The sequence below is a fragment of the Rhipicephalus microplus genome, unplaced genomic scaffold (genome assembly GCF_043290135.1).
Source record: "Rhipicephalus microplus isolate Deutch F79 unplaced genomic scaffold, USDA_Rmic scaffold_435, whole genome shotgun sequence".
Taxonomy (NCBI): domain Eukaryota; kingdom Metazoa; phylum Arthropoda; class Arachnida; order Ixodida; family Ixodidae; genus Rhipicephalus; species Rhipicephalus microplus.
The window spans coordinates 37507-56242 of NW_027464999.1; the positions used below are offsets into that span (position 1 = coordinate 37507).

General features: G+C 44.5%; 1 protein-coding gene across 1 annotated transcript in view; it reads right to left on the bottom strand.

Annotated features, from left to right (window-relative positions):
• LOC142794484 (pre-mRNA 3' end processing protein pfs-2-like) overlaps positions 1 to 18736 on the bottom strand; it is a 69149-nt gene that overhangs the window by 37414 nt on the left and 12999 nt on the right. The window contains exons 2-3 of the mRNA XM_075885902.1: positions 14966 to 15120; positions 5879 to 5957 (exon numbers count right to left, since the gene is read on the bottom strand). Of these exons, the coding sequence (XP_075742017.1) occupies positions 5879 to 5957; positions 14966 to 15098 (212 nt within the window). The 5' untranslated portion in view covers positions 15099 to 15120. The remainder of the gene's footprint in view (positions 1 to 5878; positions 5958 to 14965; positions 15121 to 18736) is intronic.

Here is an 18736-nt window from a genome sequence, read left to right on the forward strand (position 1 = left end):
GCTACATGCTCGGCCTGTGTCCATTTCTTCTTCTTGATTTCAGCTATGATATCCTTAACCCCCGTTTGTTCCCTAATCCACTCTGCTCTCTTCTTGTCTCTTGAGGTTACACCTACCATTTTTCTTTCCATTGCTCGCTGCGTCGTCCTCCATTTAAGCTGAACCCTTTTTGTAAGTCTCCAGGTTTCTGCTCCGTAGCTAAATACCGGCAAGATACAGCTGTTATATACCTTCCTCTTGAGGGATAGTGGCAATCTACCTGTCATAATTTGAGAGTGCTTGCCAAATGTGCTCCGCCCCATTCTTATTCTTCTAGTTACTTCAATCTCGTGGTTCCGCTCTGCGGTTATTACCTACCCTAAGTAGACATAGTCTTTTACAACTTGAAGTGCACTATTACCTATCTCGAAGCGCTGCTCTTTTCCGAGGTTGTTGTACATTACTTTCGTTTTCTGCAGATTCATTTTAAGACCCACCTTTCTGCTCTCCTTGTCTAATTCCGTAATCATGAGTTGCAATTCGTCCCCTGAGTTACTCAGCAATGCAATGTCATCGGCGAAGCGCAGGTTACTAAGGTACTCTCCATTAACTCTTATCCCTAACTGTTTCCATTCTAGGCTTCTGAAAACCTCCTGTAAGCATGCGGTAAATAGCATTGGGGAGATTGTGTCCCCCTACCTTACACCCTTCTTGATTGGTATTCTGTTGCTTTCTTTATGAAGCACTATGGTAGCAGTTGATCCCCTGTAGATTTCTTCCAGGATGTTTATATATACTTCATCGACGCCCTGATTCCGCAGTGTCTGCATGACGGCTGATATTTCTACTGAATCAAACGCCTTCTTGTAATCTATGAAGGCTATGTATAGTGGTTGGTTACATTCTGAGCATTTCTCTATTACCTGATTGATAGTATGAGTGTGGTCGATTGTTGAGTAGCCTGTTCGAAATCCTGCTTGTTCCTTTGGTTGATTGAATTCTAATGGTTTCTTTACTCTGTTAGCAATTACCTTTGTAAATAGCTTGTACACTACAGAGAGCAAGCAAATCGGCCTGTAACTCTTCAAGTCCTTGTCATATCCTTTCTTATGTATTAAGATGATGTTAGCGTTCTTCCAAGGCTCTGGTACCCTTCCCGTCAGGAGACACCTCGTAAACAGGGTGGCTAGTTCTAACACAATCTGTCCTCCATCTTTAGCAGATCTGATGTTACCTGATCCTCATCAGCAGCTTTGCCTCTTTGCATGCTCTACAAAGCTTTTCTGACTTCTTCTATCATTACTGGTGGGGTGTCATCTGGGTTACTGCTAGTTCTTATAGTACTAAGGTCGTGGTTGTCCCGACTACTGTACAGATCTCTGTAAAACTCCTCCGCTATTTTAACTATCCTATCCATATTGGTAGTTATTTTGCCTTCGTTGTCCCTTAGTGCATACATCCGATTTTTGCCTATCCCAAGTTTCCTCTTCACTGCTTTGACGCTTCCTCCGTTTTTCAGAGCGTGTTCAATTCTCTCCATGTTATACCTTCTTACATCGGATACCTTACGCCTATTAATCGACTTCGAAAGCTCTGCCAGTTCTATTTTGTCTGTTGTACTTGAAACTCTCATGATTTGACGCTTCTTAATAAGATTCTTCGTTTCCTGGGAAAGCTTGCCAGTGTCCTGTCTAACTACCTTGCCTCCAACTTCCACTGCACACTCCGTAATGATACTCGTCAGATTATCATTCGTTGTATCTATGCTAAGGTTGGTTTCCTCACTAAGAGCCGAGTACCTGTTCTGAAGCGAGACTCTGAATTCCTGTACTTTCCCTCTCAGTGCTAGCTCATTGATTGGCTTCTTGCGTATCAGTTTCTGTCGTTCCTTCCTCAAATCTAGGCGAATTCGAGACCGTACCATTCTATGGTCACTGCATTGTACCTTGCCAACCACTTCCACGTCCTGCATATGGATGTATATGGGTGTATATCAGCTGCATATGGGAGTACAAAGGGTTTTTTGCTGGCCCTGTGCAGCTCGAATGCCAGGAACCACCTTTAGCTGGCAATGGCCACCGCGGTTACACTGCCAGCCATTCTTGCCTGATGCAGTCCGTGCGTGAGCTTTCCTTGCACAAAGACACGTGTCTGAACATGTTCGTTTGCCACATGTCACCGTGCTTCACCTGTCCTTATTGGCTGCCAGCGGGAGACCCCTCTGCCACGAGCATGCTTCTGTCTGCCGCTGGCTTGCCACGTCAGATGCTCTCAGGCCTGCACGAGAGGTTGACCCGCTACTCTGGCAGGCATCCTGTGCACTTGGCTTCTGTCTTTTGAGTTATCATCGTAGCTGCAACGACAACTATACGCTCGGTCGGTCTTGTGAAGTTTTCCTGTAGGTCTGCAAGCCCGTGATTAACGCACTGTGCTGCATCTTGGATTAACAAATCCATCTCTGTTGACAACCTATTTTGAGTACTGCAGATTGGCCGAGTTGGTACATTATAATGTACTGTTGCATTGTATGTGATACAATATGATAATGTCATGAGTGTTTTTTGGTGCAATGATGGAGAGCCGACAAACCCTGCCGTGTCATCCTGGTGTGCTATGACAGTGGAGAGTACCATGCCCCTGTCTCCTCTGTGAGATGAAGTATTAGAAGCGCTTCGCTTAGCTAATAGAAACAAAAAAAAGGGCAGGAGAAACTTCGAATTACAAGAAAAGACAGACTGGCATCTAGGAATTAAACCTGGCAAAAATGTTCAGCTGCAGAAGCACCACTCGCAGGTAGATAAATCAGAACAGGCGGAGTAATTTTCAGGCAGGACAACAGTCAGCCACATTTGAGGCGACAGTCTTAAATACCTCCTCAAGTGCGAAAATGGACCAGTTTTCTACATTGGCATCAATGCAAGTGATGCAAAAAATAAGCATCACACGATGACGTTATCATATGACGTTTTCATCATGCCACAGATGCAAAACTTGTGATGCCACCAGACAACATCATTCCTTGGTCCAAGGTGCCAAGGCTTGCAAAGCAAACTAAGGTGCCGGATGTCTCTGATCCTGGAGGCAATAAAAAACCATGTTAGTTGCAGAAAGCTTTTCAAGGGAGAGGTTTGGTACATCGACGTAAAAGAAACTTTCGCTTTTGAGCCGAATTAGGCGGACGCACATGAGAGACCGTGTGGGTTTTGTTATCTATTTTACTTTGTTCTCCACAGAAAACTGATGACACATGTGCATTGGTATCTGTCGACGTCGAGTGGTGCAATGTTATGAGTACTCAGCCATTTTCCTGGGTAGTCAGCGGTTTGTGAATGTAGAGATGCCGCAACCCAATAATCTTGCCAGGCTGGACAGAAAGTGAGGGAGGTAGCTGCAACACGAAAATGGAGCCGTAGCCTGTATGGTTCTTCCACGGTGTCGCTGCTGGCTAATCACTGCAACACACTATCCCCCCAAAGGCAGAAACAAATAATACAGCCAGAGTTCAACATGATGGCACTAGCAACATAATGCCGGTTTTTGAGAATACTGTCAGCAAGATCGACCCCAGCCTCAACCTGGCGACAGCTACCAGCTCATCCACGCCATGTGGGTGGCTCTCTGCGTAATCTGCTAGACCCGTTTGACAGAAGCCCGTCAGGTCGGAATGAGACATGGTGAAGGTTAAAAAAAAGAGGCACCGATCAAAGTGTATTTTAAATGCACAAAAAACGTTTTGGCTCCCACAGGGGAACCTTTTCACAAGTAAAATGAAAAAGCGTTTGAGCAGTTTGCCTTATGCACGCTTGCATATATCATGCAGACAGTACACATACACTGATGGTAGACTTCTATTGTTTCAGTTGAGAGTGCGTGGTGTTTCGCATCACAAGTGAATTATGATAAAGACGTTATGACAGTCCTTTTTCTCCAGCAAGAACATGTGCCTTTCCCCAGTCGATTTCAGCACAGTGCCTCATTTTTTTAAGGGCGAAGCTCCTTAAAGCGGCACCCGTTTGTCCCTCGTAGTAGTCTTAATGCGTAACCAGTCTTACGCTTTGACCTGCAAGGTGATACCGGTGGGAGATTTCTCCTGTGCGTTGTTGAACAATAAAAAATTTGCAGCGTGCGTGTTAATTAAAAGCCAAATTCTCCTGTCTCTCATGTCCAATTAGCAGCCATTGGCATATACATTGAGCCCTACCTGACAAGAAATGGTTGCTAGGTTATACTCGCTGGGCGTAACCTCCTTGGTTTTAGAAAGGTTTAGCGAGCGTTGGGCCGCAGTGCCATGAATACAGTGAACTAGTTTATACCATGAACTCAAGGAGGTTAAAGGTGGGAAGTAGACACGAAGCGCAAGCCATAAAAAAGTGTGCGTGTGCCACCTCTCGTTTAGTCCTTAGAATGTCCGCAGATGGCGGTGCTTCTATATGCAGAATATATGATGAAAAGATGCGAGATGGCGGTACTTAGAGTGTTGACTAGATGGACGAACAGACACACAGACAAATGCATGGACGGAAGCACGGATGGCTGCACGGACGGATGGACACACGGACGGCCGGACGCAGGGACGGACGCACGGATGGATGTGCGGACACAGGAACGGACACACACACGGACGGGTGGATGGGCGCATGGACGGTCACACAGACTGACGCATATATGATGAAAAGATGCAAGATGGTGGTACTTGGAGTGTTGACTAGATGGACGAACGGACACACAGACAGATGCCTGTACGGACGGATGGACGCATGGACGGACGGAGGGGCAGATGCATGGATGATTGCAGGGACCGGATGCACGAACAGATGCACGCATGGACGGGCGGATGGACGCACGAATGGTCACACTGACGGACGCATGGACAGACGGAAGCAAGAACGAATGGACGGATGGATGCTTCGCCCCACTCTCTATCATTCACCCTGTGGATATGCGTTTTTTTTTTTCTTTTACCTTAACCATATTCGCATGCATTTATGACATCCTCAAGGGGCAGTTGGTTGTGTTGTGTCAGCACAGTGTGCCTACCAGGCCATAGTGAGACATTTGGCCTTGACTGTTTATGCAATGTTTGGAAATCAGTGAGTGCATGTGTTGAAAGTGCTATTATGTGTGATTGTCATGACCATCACTGGCCACAATCATGTCTGTGTGGGTGCTGCTCAGTAGTTCAAGCACATCACCAAGTGCACTTGGCATTGTCCCAAACAAGGAAAGCCTTAAATATTGTGTGAATGCAGCCCTTTAGCAACATGATCTAGCAAAGTGCTGATTTTGCAACCTTTGTGACACCGTAAAACATAATATAAAAGCTAAAAACCCCACTCAGCGTTAAAAAAGAAAAGACTCAAGTCATGCACTTCTGCAGCAGTATTCTGGTCAAGTGTATAATTGGGTGACTGAGGAGCCGTGCATTAACGTTTTCATACCTGTGATGCGCTTCAAGCAAAGAAAAAAAAGAAAACAAGCATGAAGACGTACCTACTAATTAGTGTCTTATTAACGTGCATTAAAATGTTCTTTGTGCATTCTGGTATTTTGGTTTACGGGGGTTTATTCGAAATTTTAATCTTGGGAAGGAAGGCTTGTGTAGTATAAATTTTGCGGGGCTATAAGGTTTATCTTTTGCACAGTTTCTTTATGTAATTCTGAAATTTCCTCAGGAAAATTTCTACATGCACTTGAAACATGTATAAACAGCCTGTGATCCTACTGATTTGTGCAATGATTATCCATGAAAAAACATAAAACAAAAATTTTATATATGAGCACCACTAAGTACAGCTCATTTGGAACTTTCATGTAAAAGTCATTTTTCACCCATGTAAGTGCTTTAATGGGCCACTTGAAGATGCTGTAAATGATCTGATGTAGGGAAAGGGTGGCTTACCCAACCATCCAGAACATGATGGCACCGTCAGAACCACCACTGGCGAACAGGCACTCGTGGATTGGGTGCCATGCCAAGCCTGCATGTACCGGGAATAGCCTCTTCACTTGCTGGTGGCACACTCTTCTTAAAATAATGCTTCATTTCAATGAATGATACACGCTGACATAACATTTCTAGTTGATTTTCGTGTGTTACATAACCTCTCAGCCTTATAATATAGTATTCAGAACCAGTTTTGTTCTTATTGGAAAAGAGCTGCAGGCTCAGAAAAATTGTTCCCAGAGTATATCCAAAGCCAACGAATGCACTCTTCTGCAGGTGGGGCAGTATGGCATGGGACATAGCATTTGTAAGTAAACTGACATCCGCCGCAACGAAAACATTGCACTCTCCCCACCACACTACAGTCGCATGCTTCATCGGGAGGAATACAACTTCTTTGGGAATGCTCCGCACGTCCCGGGGCATGTTTTCCACAACACTCACTGTGCACCGTGCATTTCATTTTGTACATCTGCCAAAATGAAATGCCTCATTTCCCAGGTACAGTTAAACCTGGATATAAGGAAGTTGACAAATTTCCAGAAAGATTCGTTACAAAGAGAATTTCGTTATATGCAGGTTTGGTGCGAAAACTAGAAAAATAAATGCACACATTAAACAAAAAGGAAACTGAATGCAGAACTAGATAACACTTATTTAGCAAAAAACACTGAGTTATGATTGTGGTAGAAATTAAATGAACACTCTAGATGAGTTCTTGCTATCGCCACCATGTTCCATAACAAGCCGAAATTGATAACATGCCCCCACGCATCATAATCTTTATGAGCGAGTAAAAGCGTGCGAGCGTTACTGAAGGAGCCATCAAATGTGCCGGCCCATTTCAATCGCCTGAAGCGCGCATACGATAACATCTCCCTGCGCGTTAGAACTGCTGTCGAGTGCTCAAACAGAAAAGAAACCACCCATCTTGAACGAACATGAAAAAACACAGGGAGGGGGGTGTCGCTTGAATAGCAATGATAAGCATTGATTTTAAGGGCGCGATCGCTATCACTGACGTGCGTGCTATCTCGGCAAGCATCAGTGCACTTTCAAAGCAAAGAGACTGAAAACAGCACTTCTCCCCGGAGCGGCAATATTTGCTGACACCAGCGTTTTGTAGTTTTGCAACATGGAATACAAAAGTGTAGACTGCCAGCTATACTTCGTACGACAGTACAATTTGTTGCTATTGCAGTCACTGCACTGAATTTAACACGCGGTTATGTGGTTGCCAGAGCTAATTGGCTAATCGCGAAGGCTACAGTCCCGCGAACTTGCGGCGCAGCGCAAAACGAAAGCATGTGACTAGTCCACCTCTGAGGATCCGTCGTTGTCACCGTGGTCTCGGAGAGTTTCCATCCACGTTTAATCTGACATCCCCCACGGTAGTGACGACACGGTTGTCTGCATTTAAAAAAAACACTAAGCTGAACGTCATTGGGGGTCACACCATGCGCACGCAGTGAAACTACGTCTTGACGCTCGCATGTCATCCAAAATGAAGAGCAAACGACAATATCATGGAATTCTATTCGGTAAAATGCCCTCCATATGCAGTGCAGCCCCACATATGTGCTGCTAACCAAAAAACCAAAAGCGTGGCACTGCCACCAAAAAAATTGATTTTTTTATGTTTAGAGAGAGAAGGAGGGCACATTCACCTGCGGCAGAAAAAACAGCGGCAATGCCGGTTCATGAGGCGCAGACCCACCTGCCTGTCTCGTGCACACACGCACGAAATAATGAGTGCTCACTCTCGCGTGGGAGTCGCCGGGGGCCACGAGCACGCCGTACTCAAGGCCGCCGGCTTTGGCAGCGGCGTGGCAACTGTGGAAGATGCATTCTCGTGCCAAAGTGACAAAACCCAGGGCGAAATTCGTAGACTGTTCGTGGCGAAAATTTGTAACATCAAGGATGTCTCCCACCATTAATTTGTTACATAGAGGTCGCAAATACATGTGCTTCTATGGGGTAATGGCAGGAAATGTAAAAACTTTGTTATATCGAGGTGTTCAATATATAGAGGTCCATTATAAGCAGGTTTAACTGTAATGCTAATAAATTTGTCTCAGATTTAGAGTTAAAAAATGTAGGCTTTCTTCCTTTTTTTTTTTTTTTTCAAAACAAATGTATGAACTTTGGTGCCTAGAAGGTGAATGTGCCATGGCATTGCAATATACCAGCTAACATGTATGCCACATATGGCAGTGTTTTTTGTTTGATATGTGGGGTTTAACGTCCCAAAACCACCATATGATTATGAGAGATGCCGTAGTGGAGGGCTCCGGAAATTTCGACCACCTGGGGTTCTTTAGCGTGCACCCAAATCTGAGCACACGGGCCTACAACATTTCCGCCTCCATCGGAAATGCAGTCGCCGCAGCTGGGATTCGAACCCGGGACATGCGGGTCAGCAGCCGAGTACCTTAGCCACTAGACCACCGCGGCGGGGCAGTGTTTTTTGTATTCACTCTGTTCTTGACTGTGTACAGTTGAATATCGACACAACAAAGTCTCTATATAATTAGTTATTTCACTTTCCACACCTTCATGTCCAAAGAACACCATAAATGTTGAACCTCAATGCATTGGATTCCATCCCAACTATATCCCACTCAGCTCAATCTAACTATCCCTTACATCAAACTACTTTTGCTCATGGAAGTGAGTGCTTTAATGTCAATGCACAAAAAGGTATACCACAGACGGCTTGTATACCATTCTATGTGTTGTACTCTCAATGTGAGCAGACTGCAAAAAGTGCTTCGCTTCCTGGAGGGGGTGTGCACTGAGCTTTGATCGCAAGGGTGCCACACCATTGTCACGTCATTTCCGAGGTCCATACGTACGCACTGTTTGTGCTGTGCGAGCAGTGGCATGCAAAAGGTGTTCCGGGGATCTCTAGTCATCCAAGTCATCATACGGTTATTGAACACAGCGCATCCAGCAAATCTTTTGTGAGTGCGATGAGTGCGTGGACCTTCAAAACGGCTACCCCACAGCTAGTGCTCCTCGCGGATGACATCAAATTAGATCTTTTGGGCCCAATGTAGCGTAAATCAACATGACGCTGCTTAAAGGAACTATGGCCACTCCAAGTGCCGATGCGATTTCATGTAGTTAGTTATTTGAATGCGAAGCAGACATTAACAGCACATAATGTTTACGAGCAGTCTCATGATGCATGGTAATAGCGAGCACCAGCGACCGCACTCTTCGAGCGACGCAGCCTCCCAAAACAAATCAGCGTGAAGCAATGAGTGCAATTGTTTGACCGTCAGCTATTGACCCTGGAAAACAGGGGGTGGACGTGTAACATGACGTAGCCGCTTCACAGTGAGCCTTCCGACACCAGAGCCATCAGCAATAATCCCGCTACTGAAAGCTGCGCATATTAAAACATAATTGCGGCTGCTCCGATCAGGAGGGATGCTTTTATTAATGAGGTGACATTTCTTAAAAAAGGACGCGAAAAATTTGAATTCGACCCTAGCACTCACAAGCTAGAAAAGGTACGGTCTTTTAGGGGCATTTACAGCAAGAGCGATTACGAACACGGATGTGCTGGTGGAAGGAATTACGAAAAAGCTCTTCTGAATGAAGATGCATAGATAAAATGAAATTAAAGAAATGGGTCGATGCCTTCCCACCGTTCACGTGTTCACCGGCGACACGGGTGAAGTTATTCGTAAAAATTGCTTTAGTTACGTGCACGGCTCTTTGAACGAACTATCAGTTGAGTTGCAAGAATGGATGATGTCCACCAATGAATAACCGCCACAGTTACACGATACCGATTAGACAACAAGTCACGAGCCCCTAGCTGCGGAGGGCACGTTTTGCCATTGAGCTGACTTGCACAGCAGAAGTTGCATCAGCACCAAGTAGAGCATCGAAGATTGGCTGAGATGCACTTGTGACCATTGTTTATTCAGTGGAATAATTTTAGATACGTGGTTGTGATTTTGGTGGCTGCACACATTTTTGAAATGTGTGCAGCACACAGCTGCACACATTTTAACATGCCGGTGTGGCTATTGACAGTGAAAAACGTTCCCAAATCCAACTTTGGCTCAGTTTGGTGCAATTTCCATTGACATTACCAGGATGGCGCAGTAAATGTCAATTGGCACACTCTGGCGCAGCTGAGAATCCAGTCAATTACCCTTTATCACCAAAGCTTATCCTGCCCACGCGCTACATGCCAGGCCTATTTCCATTTATTCTTCTTGATTTGAACTATGATATCCTTGACCCCGGTTTTTTCCCTAACCCACTCTGCTCTTTTCTTGTCTCTTAAAGTTACACGTATCATTTTCCTATCTATCACTCGCTGCATCATCATCAATTTAAGCAGAACCCTCTTTGTAAGCCTCCAGGTTTCTGCTCTGCAAGTAGGTACTGGCAAGATGTAGCTGCTATATGCCTTCCTTTTGAGAGATGGTGGCCATCTACCAGTCATTATTTCAGAATGCATGCGGAATATGCTCCATCGCATTCTTATTTGTCTAGTTATTTCACTCTCATGGTTTGGCTCTGCAGTTACTACCTGTCCCAAGTACACATATTCCTTTACTACTTCTAGCGTCTCTCCACCAATCACAAAGCACTGTTTGCAGCTTAGGCTGTGGCACATTATTTTAGTTTTGTGCATATAAATTTTCAGACTTACTCTACTGCTTTCAGTGTCCAGTTCTGTAATCATGAGCTGTAACTTGTCCCCTGAGTTACTCATCAAGACAATGTCATCAGCAAATTGCAAGTTACTAAGACACTCTCCATTAACTCTTATTCCTAACTCTTCCCAATCTAGGGTCCTGAATACCTCCTGTAAACATGCTGTGAATAGCATTGGAGAGATCATGTCTCCCTGCCTTACACCCTTCTTTATTGGAATTCTGTCTCTTTCTTTATGGAGAAATATGGTGGCTGTGGATCTGCTGTAGGTTTCAAACAGTATGTTTATGTAGGGTTCTTCGATGCCTTGATTCCGTAGTGTCCGCATTACTGCTGATGTCCTGAGTGAGTCAAATGCTTTCACGTAATCTATGAAGGCTATGTATAGGAGCTGGTTGTATTCCGCCCATTTCTCTATTACCTCATTGATAGTATGAATATGCTATATTGTGGAGTAGCCTGTACAAAATCATGCTTGGTAATTTGGTTGATTGAACTCTAATGTCGCCCTAGTTCTATTGGCTATTATTTTTGTAAGTAGTTTGTAGAGAATGGACAGCAAGCTGATCAGCCTGAAATTTTTCAAGCTCTTGACGTCTCCTTTCTTATGAATTCACTCTCCCGATCTTATTTACGCTGAAATTTGAAGTTGTTTTTCTAACTATTCCAACTATTTCCTCTTTTCCCTCCCCACTCTTTCTTTTTGTTGCTTTTGTATAAGTATGTCACGCTTTCCACTTTTTACTCTCTTTATTGTTGATGTTGTTTTGAAATGTGTATGATAGCTGTATTATCTTGCCCCTCCTGCTTTGGCCTCTGGCCAGCAGTATTTGTAAATATAAATAAAATAAAAAATTAAAATGATGTTGGCGTTCTTCCGAGATTCTGATACCCTTCCCGTCAAGAGACACTTCGTTTAAAGGTGGCAAATTTTCGTAACACAATTTTTCCGCTATATTTCAGGAGGTCCATTGTTCCATTATCCTCACCAGCAGCTTTGCCTTTTTGCATTCCTTCTAGCGCTTTCCTTACTTTCCCAGTCGTTATTGGTAGGATGTCGAATTCCTCTGGACTATTATTGTTTCTCACGATATCATCCTGGTTGGTTTGGCTTCTGTACAACTCTCTGTAGAACTCCTCCGCCACCTCGACTATCTTATCCATATTGGTTATGACATTACCTCCCAATTTCCAATTCCAATATCCAATTCCAATATCCAATTTTTGCCTATGCACCAGTTTGCATTTGCAGCTTTTGGGCTTCTGCCGCTTTTTACAGCCTGCTCAATTCCCTCGAAGTTATACCTTCTGACGTCAGCTACTGTACGCCCATTGATTAACCTTAAAGCTCAGCTAGCTCTATCTTGCCGGTTGCATTTGAGGCTTTCCTAAATTCTCATCTCTTAATAAGACTTTTCGTCTCCTGAGATACTAGTTTGCCAGTGTCCTGTCTAGTGACTGTACTTCTGACTTCCATTGCACACTCTTTGATAATAGTAGTGAGATTATCGGTCATTGTATCAACGCTAATGTCAGTTACCGCATTTAGTGCCTTCAATCTATTCTGACTCAGAACCCTGAATTCCTGTAGTTTCGATCTCATCGCTAGTTCAATAATTAATTTCTTGTGTATCAGTTTTTGTCTTTGCTTTTTTGAATCTAAGTGAATACGAGCTCGTACCATTCTATAGTCACTACATCAGATCTTGCCAACTACTTCTACATCCTGTACAATGTACAATGCTCGGGTGTGCACACAGAATGAAGTCTATTTATTGTTCAGTTTCACAGTTAGGACTTCGCACTGTCCAGTTATGGCTAGCCTGTTTTCTGAAAAGGCATTCAAGATCCGTAAATTATTATGTTCTGCAAACTCTACTAATAACTCCCCTCTAGGATTTATAGAGCCGGTGTCATATTCCCCATACTGCATGGTTTCTGGCCGGTTTCTTGCCTACTTAGGCATTAATGTCCCCCATCAGAATAGTATACTGTGTCTTTACTTTATTAATGGCTGACTCTACATCTTCACAGAAGCGCTCCATTAAAGGATTATCATGGCTCCATATAAGCACGTAGGCCCGTACCACCTTCATCTTGCGCCTTTTGTTAAACTTAAGTATAATACTCGCCACCCTCTCACTGATGCTATAGTATTCCTCTATGTTGCCAGTGATAATCTTGTGTATAAAAAAACCCCACCCTTAGTTCTTTTCTGTCAACTAATCCACGGTAGCATAGGACGTGTCCGTTCTTCAGCACTGTATAAGCCTCGCGTGTCCTCCGAACTTCACTTAGCCCTATTACATCCCAATGAACACCCTCTAGTTCCTCGAATAGGACAACTAGACCAACCTCACTAGATAGCGTTGTAGTGCTGAAGGTAGCCAAGTTCACATTCCAATGGCGACCTGTCCAGACCCATAGATTCTTAGCACCCTCCACTGCTTCGCAGGTCTGACTGCCGCCTTGGACTGTTGTTTCGTAGCTGCTCGGGAGCGAGGGCCAAGGGTTAATTGCTGTAGTCATGGAAGATAGTGGCCAAGTACTGCACCAGGGTGGCTAATCTTGCTCTGGTGAGGAAGTACATTACTGGCAGGTGGTCGCCAGTGGGGCCACACCCCAGACCTCCTCTTTTTCTTCAAAGGATCCTTCTGTCATGCGTTTTAAGCAAATCTACAATTGGGAATAGTCCGGCATCTGCATTCGAACCGAATTTTGTCATTACATGCTGCGCTGCTGTGTTAATGCTAGTGCACTTTTTTAGCACTGTAGAATACCACCTGACCACCTATCAGCTCTCAACTTCATCTGACACTTAAATTGCCTGGCCTTCTTTTTTTGACTGTTTGAAAATCCATTTTCCCTTGGAAAAAAAAAAAAAACCATCCTCCAACCGATTTTGAACTTCTGACCTTGCGAGCTTAGGCTGGCTTAGTGCCCTGGATGACCCTTCTCCTCACGCGTTTAATTTCTCATAACCTCTACATATCTCGCTCAAATTTGATATTGCTGGTTTCAAAATGTCCGCAATGTCAGAGTTTTGCTGGTTTTGAAAGGTAGCACTGCTGCATTTCTCGTCAACTGAGGAGTTGCGCGCACCTGTTTTAAAGACTAATCGGCTGGTTTTATATCATCGTTACGTTCAGCGTATACGCTGCGGGTGGTTGGAGTTAATAAAAAAAAAAGCGAAACATTTCCAACAGCTGAAGAATAGACAGGCGTTGCCTTAAAGGCTGTATCCTATTTTGTTTGTGTATTGGAGTAGTAATTAAAACTCTGGAAATAGATACAGAAGCAGACCGTGGCCTTCAGTCGTGAGTCGGATATACGTACTAGTAATTACATCTACAGTTAGCCTAATAACATAACATTGTGAAACAAAAATGTTACGAGCGAATTATTTCTCATTCGAGAAAACGGCAAAAGGCAAGAAACTTCCAACAAAAATGACATGTTTGCATCACTCACCACAGAGTGAGGCAGCCAATAAAACATGACGTCACTTGTCCACCCAATGACTCGATTGTCATGTCACTTACTTGCCCAATGCGCTTGACACAGTCGCGTCTACTACGGCGACAGCGCGACGTGCACCTACAACGTGTGTGCGCCACCACAATGTGTGCGCACCGCTGCATTCTTTGTCATAGTAAACTGTATTCGACACCTGCTGCACAGGGCACAATAAGTTGTAGGCCAGCTACACAGCCAGTTTTAAAATTACAGTTGGTTGCACATGTACTGGAGCATGGAAACCGAGCGGCTGCATGACACTGTGATCAGCGTTGATCCATGAGCATTCGTTACCGGAGCAAACAAGAACAGCTTCGAGCTACAAAAAAGGTTTTTTATGCATTTTACGGGCCGAAACAAAGAGAATGTCCTCTTATAGAGAGCAAAGTTTTCAAATAGAGGCTCCGCCGTACTGCCCCTGAATTCCAGGCCAGCAGTGGTTGGACAGCAAGTTTATTAATACCGTCACGCAAAATGTTTGTTGATATAAATCTCATGACTTTTTTCTCCCAGGTAATGACCCCTCCTCAAGAACTTTTCTTGAATAAAAAGAAAAAATAAATAAAGCAAAGATGCTTTGATTACACGAGTAAATACGGTATATACACTATCAAGTGGACGATGAGATGACTACCGTTGTAGCTCAGTCGGAAGAGCATCGGGCGCGTTATTGAAAGGTCCCTGCTGGTTGCAAGTTATCTTTTCGTCCACTTATCTTTGTTCGCATGAACACCACAATTACTGCTAGTAACATGCCTTTTCAAGCTCTCATTATTATTGGGTCTAATGCCGAGCTCTGCTGTGCGGCCAAAATTGAAGGAGAGTGGAATGAAAGCCACTGACTGCACGCCTCCTTTTTGTGTCCCCGGAAGGTCTGCATCTCCTGGTTCATCTTGCGGATGTCAAACAGCTTGAGCAGGTGGTCTCGAGAAGCGGTAAGCAGCCAGTTGCCGTTGCGGTTCCATTTCACCTCCATCACCGTGCTTTTATGTGCATGGCTGCGAAAAGAGAAACATTCAGTGCAACTGCACACGCACCCACAGAGAAAAGACAGTGCCCTTTGATTCTTTACGGACGGTTTCACCAGCGTTTGCCGTTCTCTGGCAACATTTTTGCGTTCACCTGAAATGCACCCTAGAAAACTTCCTATCTACCTTGTTTTAGCATGGTTTTAGCCTGCACTGCTGGCTGCGGCTGCTTGTGTTTCGATTCTTTCTGCAGATAGAATTATTCCAATGAAGCACTCGCGACCACGATGGAGCCTGCGATCCGGAGTTAATTTACTATCGCAATTGAAAACTTTTTGTTTCCCAAGAGATAGAGGCAGAAAAGGCACCTGGATTGCAACCATCAGCGAGAAAGCTGGATTCCTAAAAAGAGTGCGCAAATGTGTTCTGCCAACTTCATCAAAGATAAGTAAAGCTCGCCGCATATTCCAAGCTCTGACATTCTTTGCTGGTCACGTCAAACACCATCATCTTCCGCCCGTGGCAGATAAGTGGATAGCAAAAGGTGAAAGTGCAGGTTAATGTGTTTCTAGTAACCGTGCGAGTGGTGCATACTGTTCGGAGCAACACGCGGGGCATTAAAGCATCCGCGTGCAACTTGGATCGCCGAACAATATACATTGAAGTGCCTATATTTTGTTGCCGTTGCATTTGCTTTTCATGAGAGCGAAACCCGAGAGTAGGTCCACATCGGCGCAAACAAATGACTCACCCCTTATGTTGTTGCTGCCAACTCATATTGTTACACTCAAGCTAAATTATCATTTTGTGTGACAGTGAATGGTATATGCAGGCAACTTAACTTGAGAGTTTAATTCATGAATTCTGTACTGATTAGTAAATCATAGTAATTTGCATGACTCAGCCACACCTTACATCATCACATAATGAGTACATTTTATATTATTTCAGTCACACCAAACACTTCATATTATAAGTGACTCTGGTTAGTGTCAATCTCCATCGAAATTGCCCGATGTGACACAAGTGCAGTAATAAGCATTTTATTGTGTGGTTATTAGAAATAAGTGGGGTTTTACGGCCCACAATCACAATGTCATTATGAGAGGCACCCGAGTGGAGGGCGTTGGTGAGCATCTGGTGTATTTTAATGTGCACTGACATTGCACCATACACGGGTCTCTGACTGCCCTTGCCAGGATAAATGATGTGCTACTACAGCGGACCTTTGTAGGAAGGGTGTGTGCTAAAACAAATATGCATAACCACGTCAGTGGCTGTGACGGGAGGCACATCTTTAGCTCCAGTCAAAAAGCCGAATTGCATGATCAAGCAACTCTTCTCCTAGTCACTGCAGTTCCTGCTTGTACCACTACCGAGCGACGTCATTGAGTTGTGTCATGTTGCTAGGACATCTCTCTAAACGCATCTGAAAGAACACACCAGAAATAATAATAGAGCACCAAAAATACACCACTGGAAACATTGAAAAAAGCATTACCGGAACTGGCAGTCTTCTTGGGTAGCCCATTTGGCACACTTCAGTTAGTTTACAAACAGCAAAACCATCTGTAGAAAACAGATTGAAGATGGAGCTTGGGGCGAGGAAGAAGAAGTGGCCAGGGGCACACTCTGTATTTTTTTATTTGTGTTCTGCCAACTGAGGACAGACGCAAAGACTTCAACCCCATTCGCAACAACGGGTTGAAGAACGAAGCAGCGGCGTCTGGCTCAAGGACGAACCGTCGAGGGAAGGACCACGACCGACGACTGTTGGCGACGCACATAAACAGGCAAGACACGTTTTAAGTATGAATAGAGAGGTCCTATCGAAGAAGCGGAAGACGCTTCGAGCAAATGTGACAACGCTTACGAGCGAAATCGATAAGAAGATAGAAGAAGACGCCGATTGAGCGCAACTTATGACGCTTCTAAATCAGATGAAGAGCGTGTCATAGACGCTAAAACAAGTTAACGAACAGATTGAACCGTTCTTTGAAGAAGACGTTGCGGAGGCAGAATTTGAAAGAGTTTTGCATTATGAGATGAAGATCGTCGCTGCAACGACAAAAATAGAGGAGCAATTACGCGAGTTAGAACAAGCGACGCAACTGACTACGAGAATAGTTACAGAACAGGCGAGCTCAGTGCAAGGTACTAACCGAATCTCGGAGATGCAAGAGCTTGTTAAGTTGCCACGTCTTGAGATGATCAAGTTTGATGGGAAAAAAACAGCATTGCCAAGGTTTTGGCATCAGTTCGAGACATCGGTGCATAACAGAGCGAACATGCCAAAGAATCAAAAATTCAATTACCTTCTGGCGTCTCTAAGCTGGGAGGCTGCATCCCTCATAGAAGGTTTACTGTTTTCTGATCAGAACTACGAGCATGCAGTGGCTCTTTTGAAAAAAAACATTCGGACGACAAGATCATTTAAGAGAGACCTACGTAAAAGAGATAGTAAACGTGGAAGCAGTGAAGAGCCCCAAAGGTGTAAATAAGTTGAAGAAACTCTTCTAAAAGTTGCAAGTGAACACACGAGCACTGCAGTCGTTAGGAGTGGAAGTGGATAGTTATGCCACAGTGATAGCTCCTGTTGTGAAATCTGCGCTACCAGTGGATATGAGGATTGAGATGAAGATGAAGCAGATAGAGAAAGGTGACAACAGACCAGCAACTACGGAATCGGACTCAGCGTCAAGAGACAGCACGAGCAGTTTGAAAGAAATTATGGAGTTTTTAAAGATATATCTACGCAGCAGGGAAGAAACTTGAGAGGAAAAATACGACATGACCCAGTCACCGCACAGTATGAGGTGGACTAGAACATCTACCCTTCAAAGCACCTCGATTAAAAATTGCATCTTCTGTGAGATGACTGGACACTACACGGAAGATTGCAGAAGAAGCATTACTATGCAAGAGAAGAAAGAAGCCTTGCAACGGGAGCGAAGATGCTGCAGATGCACAAGACCTCACCACACGGCGAAGATATGCCGCAGTAACGTACGCTGCAAAACATGCAAGGGAAGGCATGCGACATCCATGTGTCGACCACGTACGCCTGCAAGAAAGTCAGCACAGCAGCAAAGCGGTAATGATGTTGAGCAAGTGCGTAAAAGCGCGCAACCTGACCGGTTAGACACCACCAAGTCCTGCAACATGCACGCACAGCAGTTTGATGAACACAAGTGCATACTACTGCAGACAGCCTTTTCGTGGACAGAGGGAGAAGACAGCGGGTGCTACGCACGGATTCTGCTGGACAACGGGAGCCAGAGGACATTCATCCTGAAAAGATTGTCAAGAAAACTAGCGTGCAAGGTAAAAAGATTCGAAAGGATTACCGTAGGATCATTTGGAGGAGGAGAGATGGAACTAGACATGGAAGTCGTCGAGGTCAGCGTGAGGAAGGATCCCACATCGGAGCCAGTCACGGTTGAGGCACTGGAGATAGAAGTTATATACTGTGACGTGCTACCATCGCCACCGTTGACAATACACGAAAGAGCAAGATCGATGGGAATTTGTTTGGCTGATGACAACGAGAAGACGGACAAAGAGAGAAAAAATACGGAAACTTCTACATTAATTGGAGCAGATTATTACTGGACTGTACTCACTGGTCGCATTTGCGAGATTCATC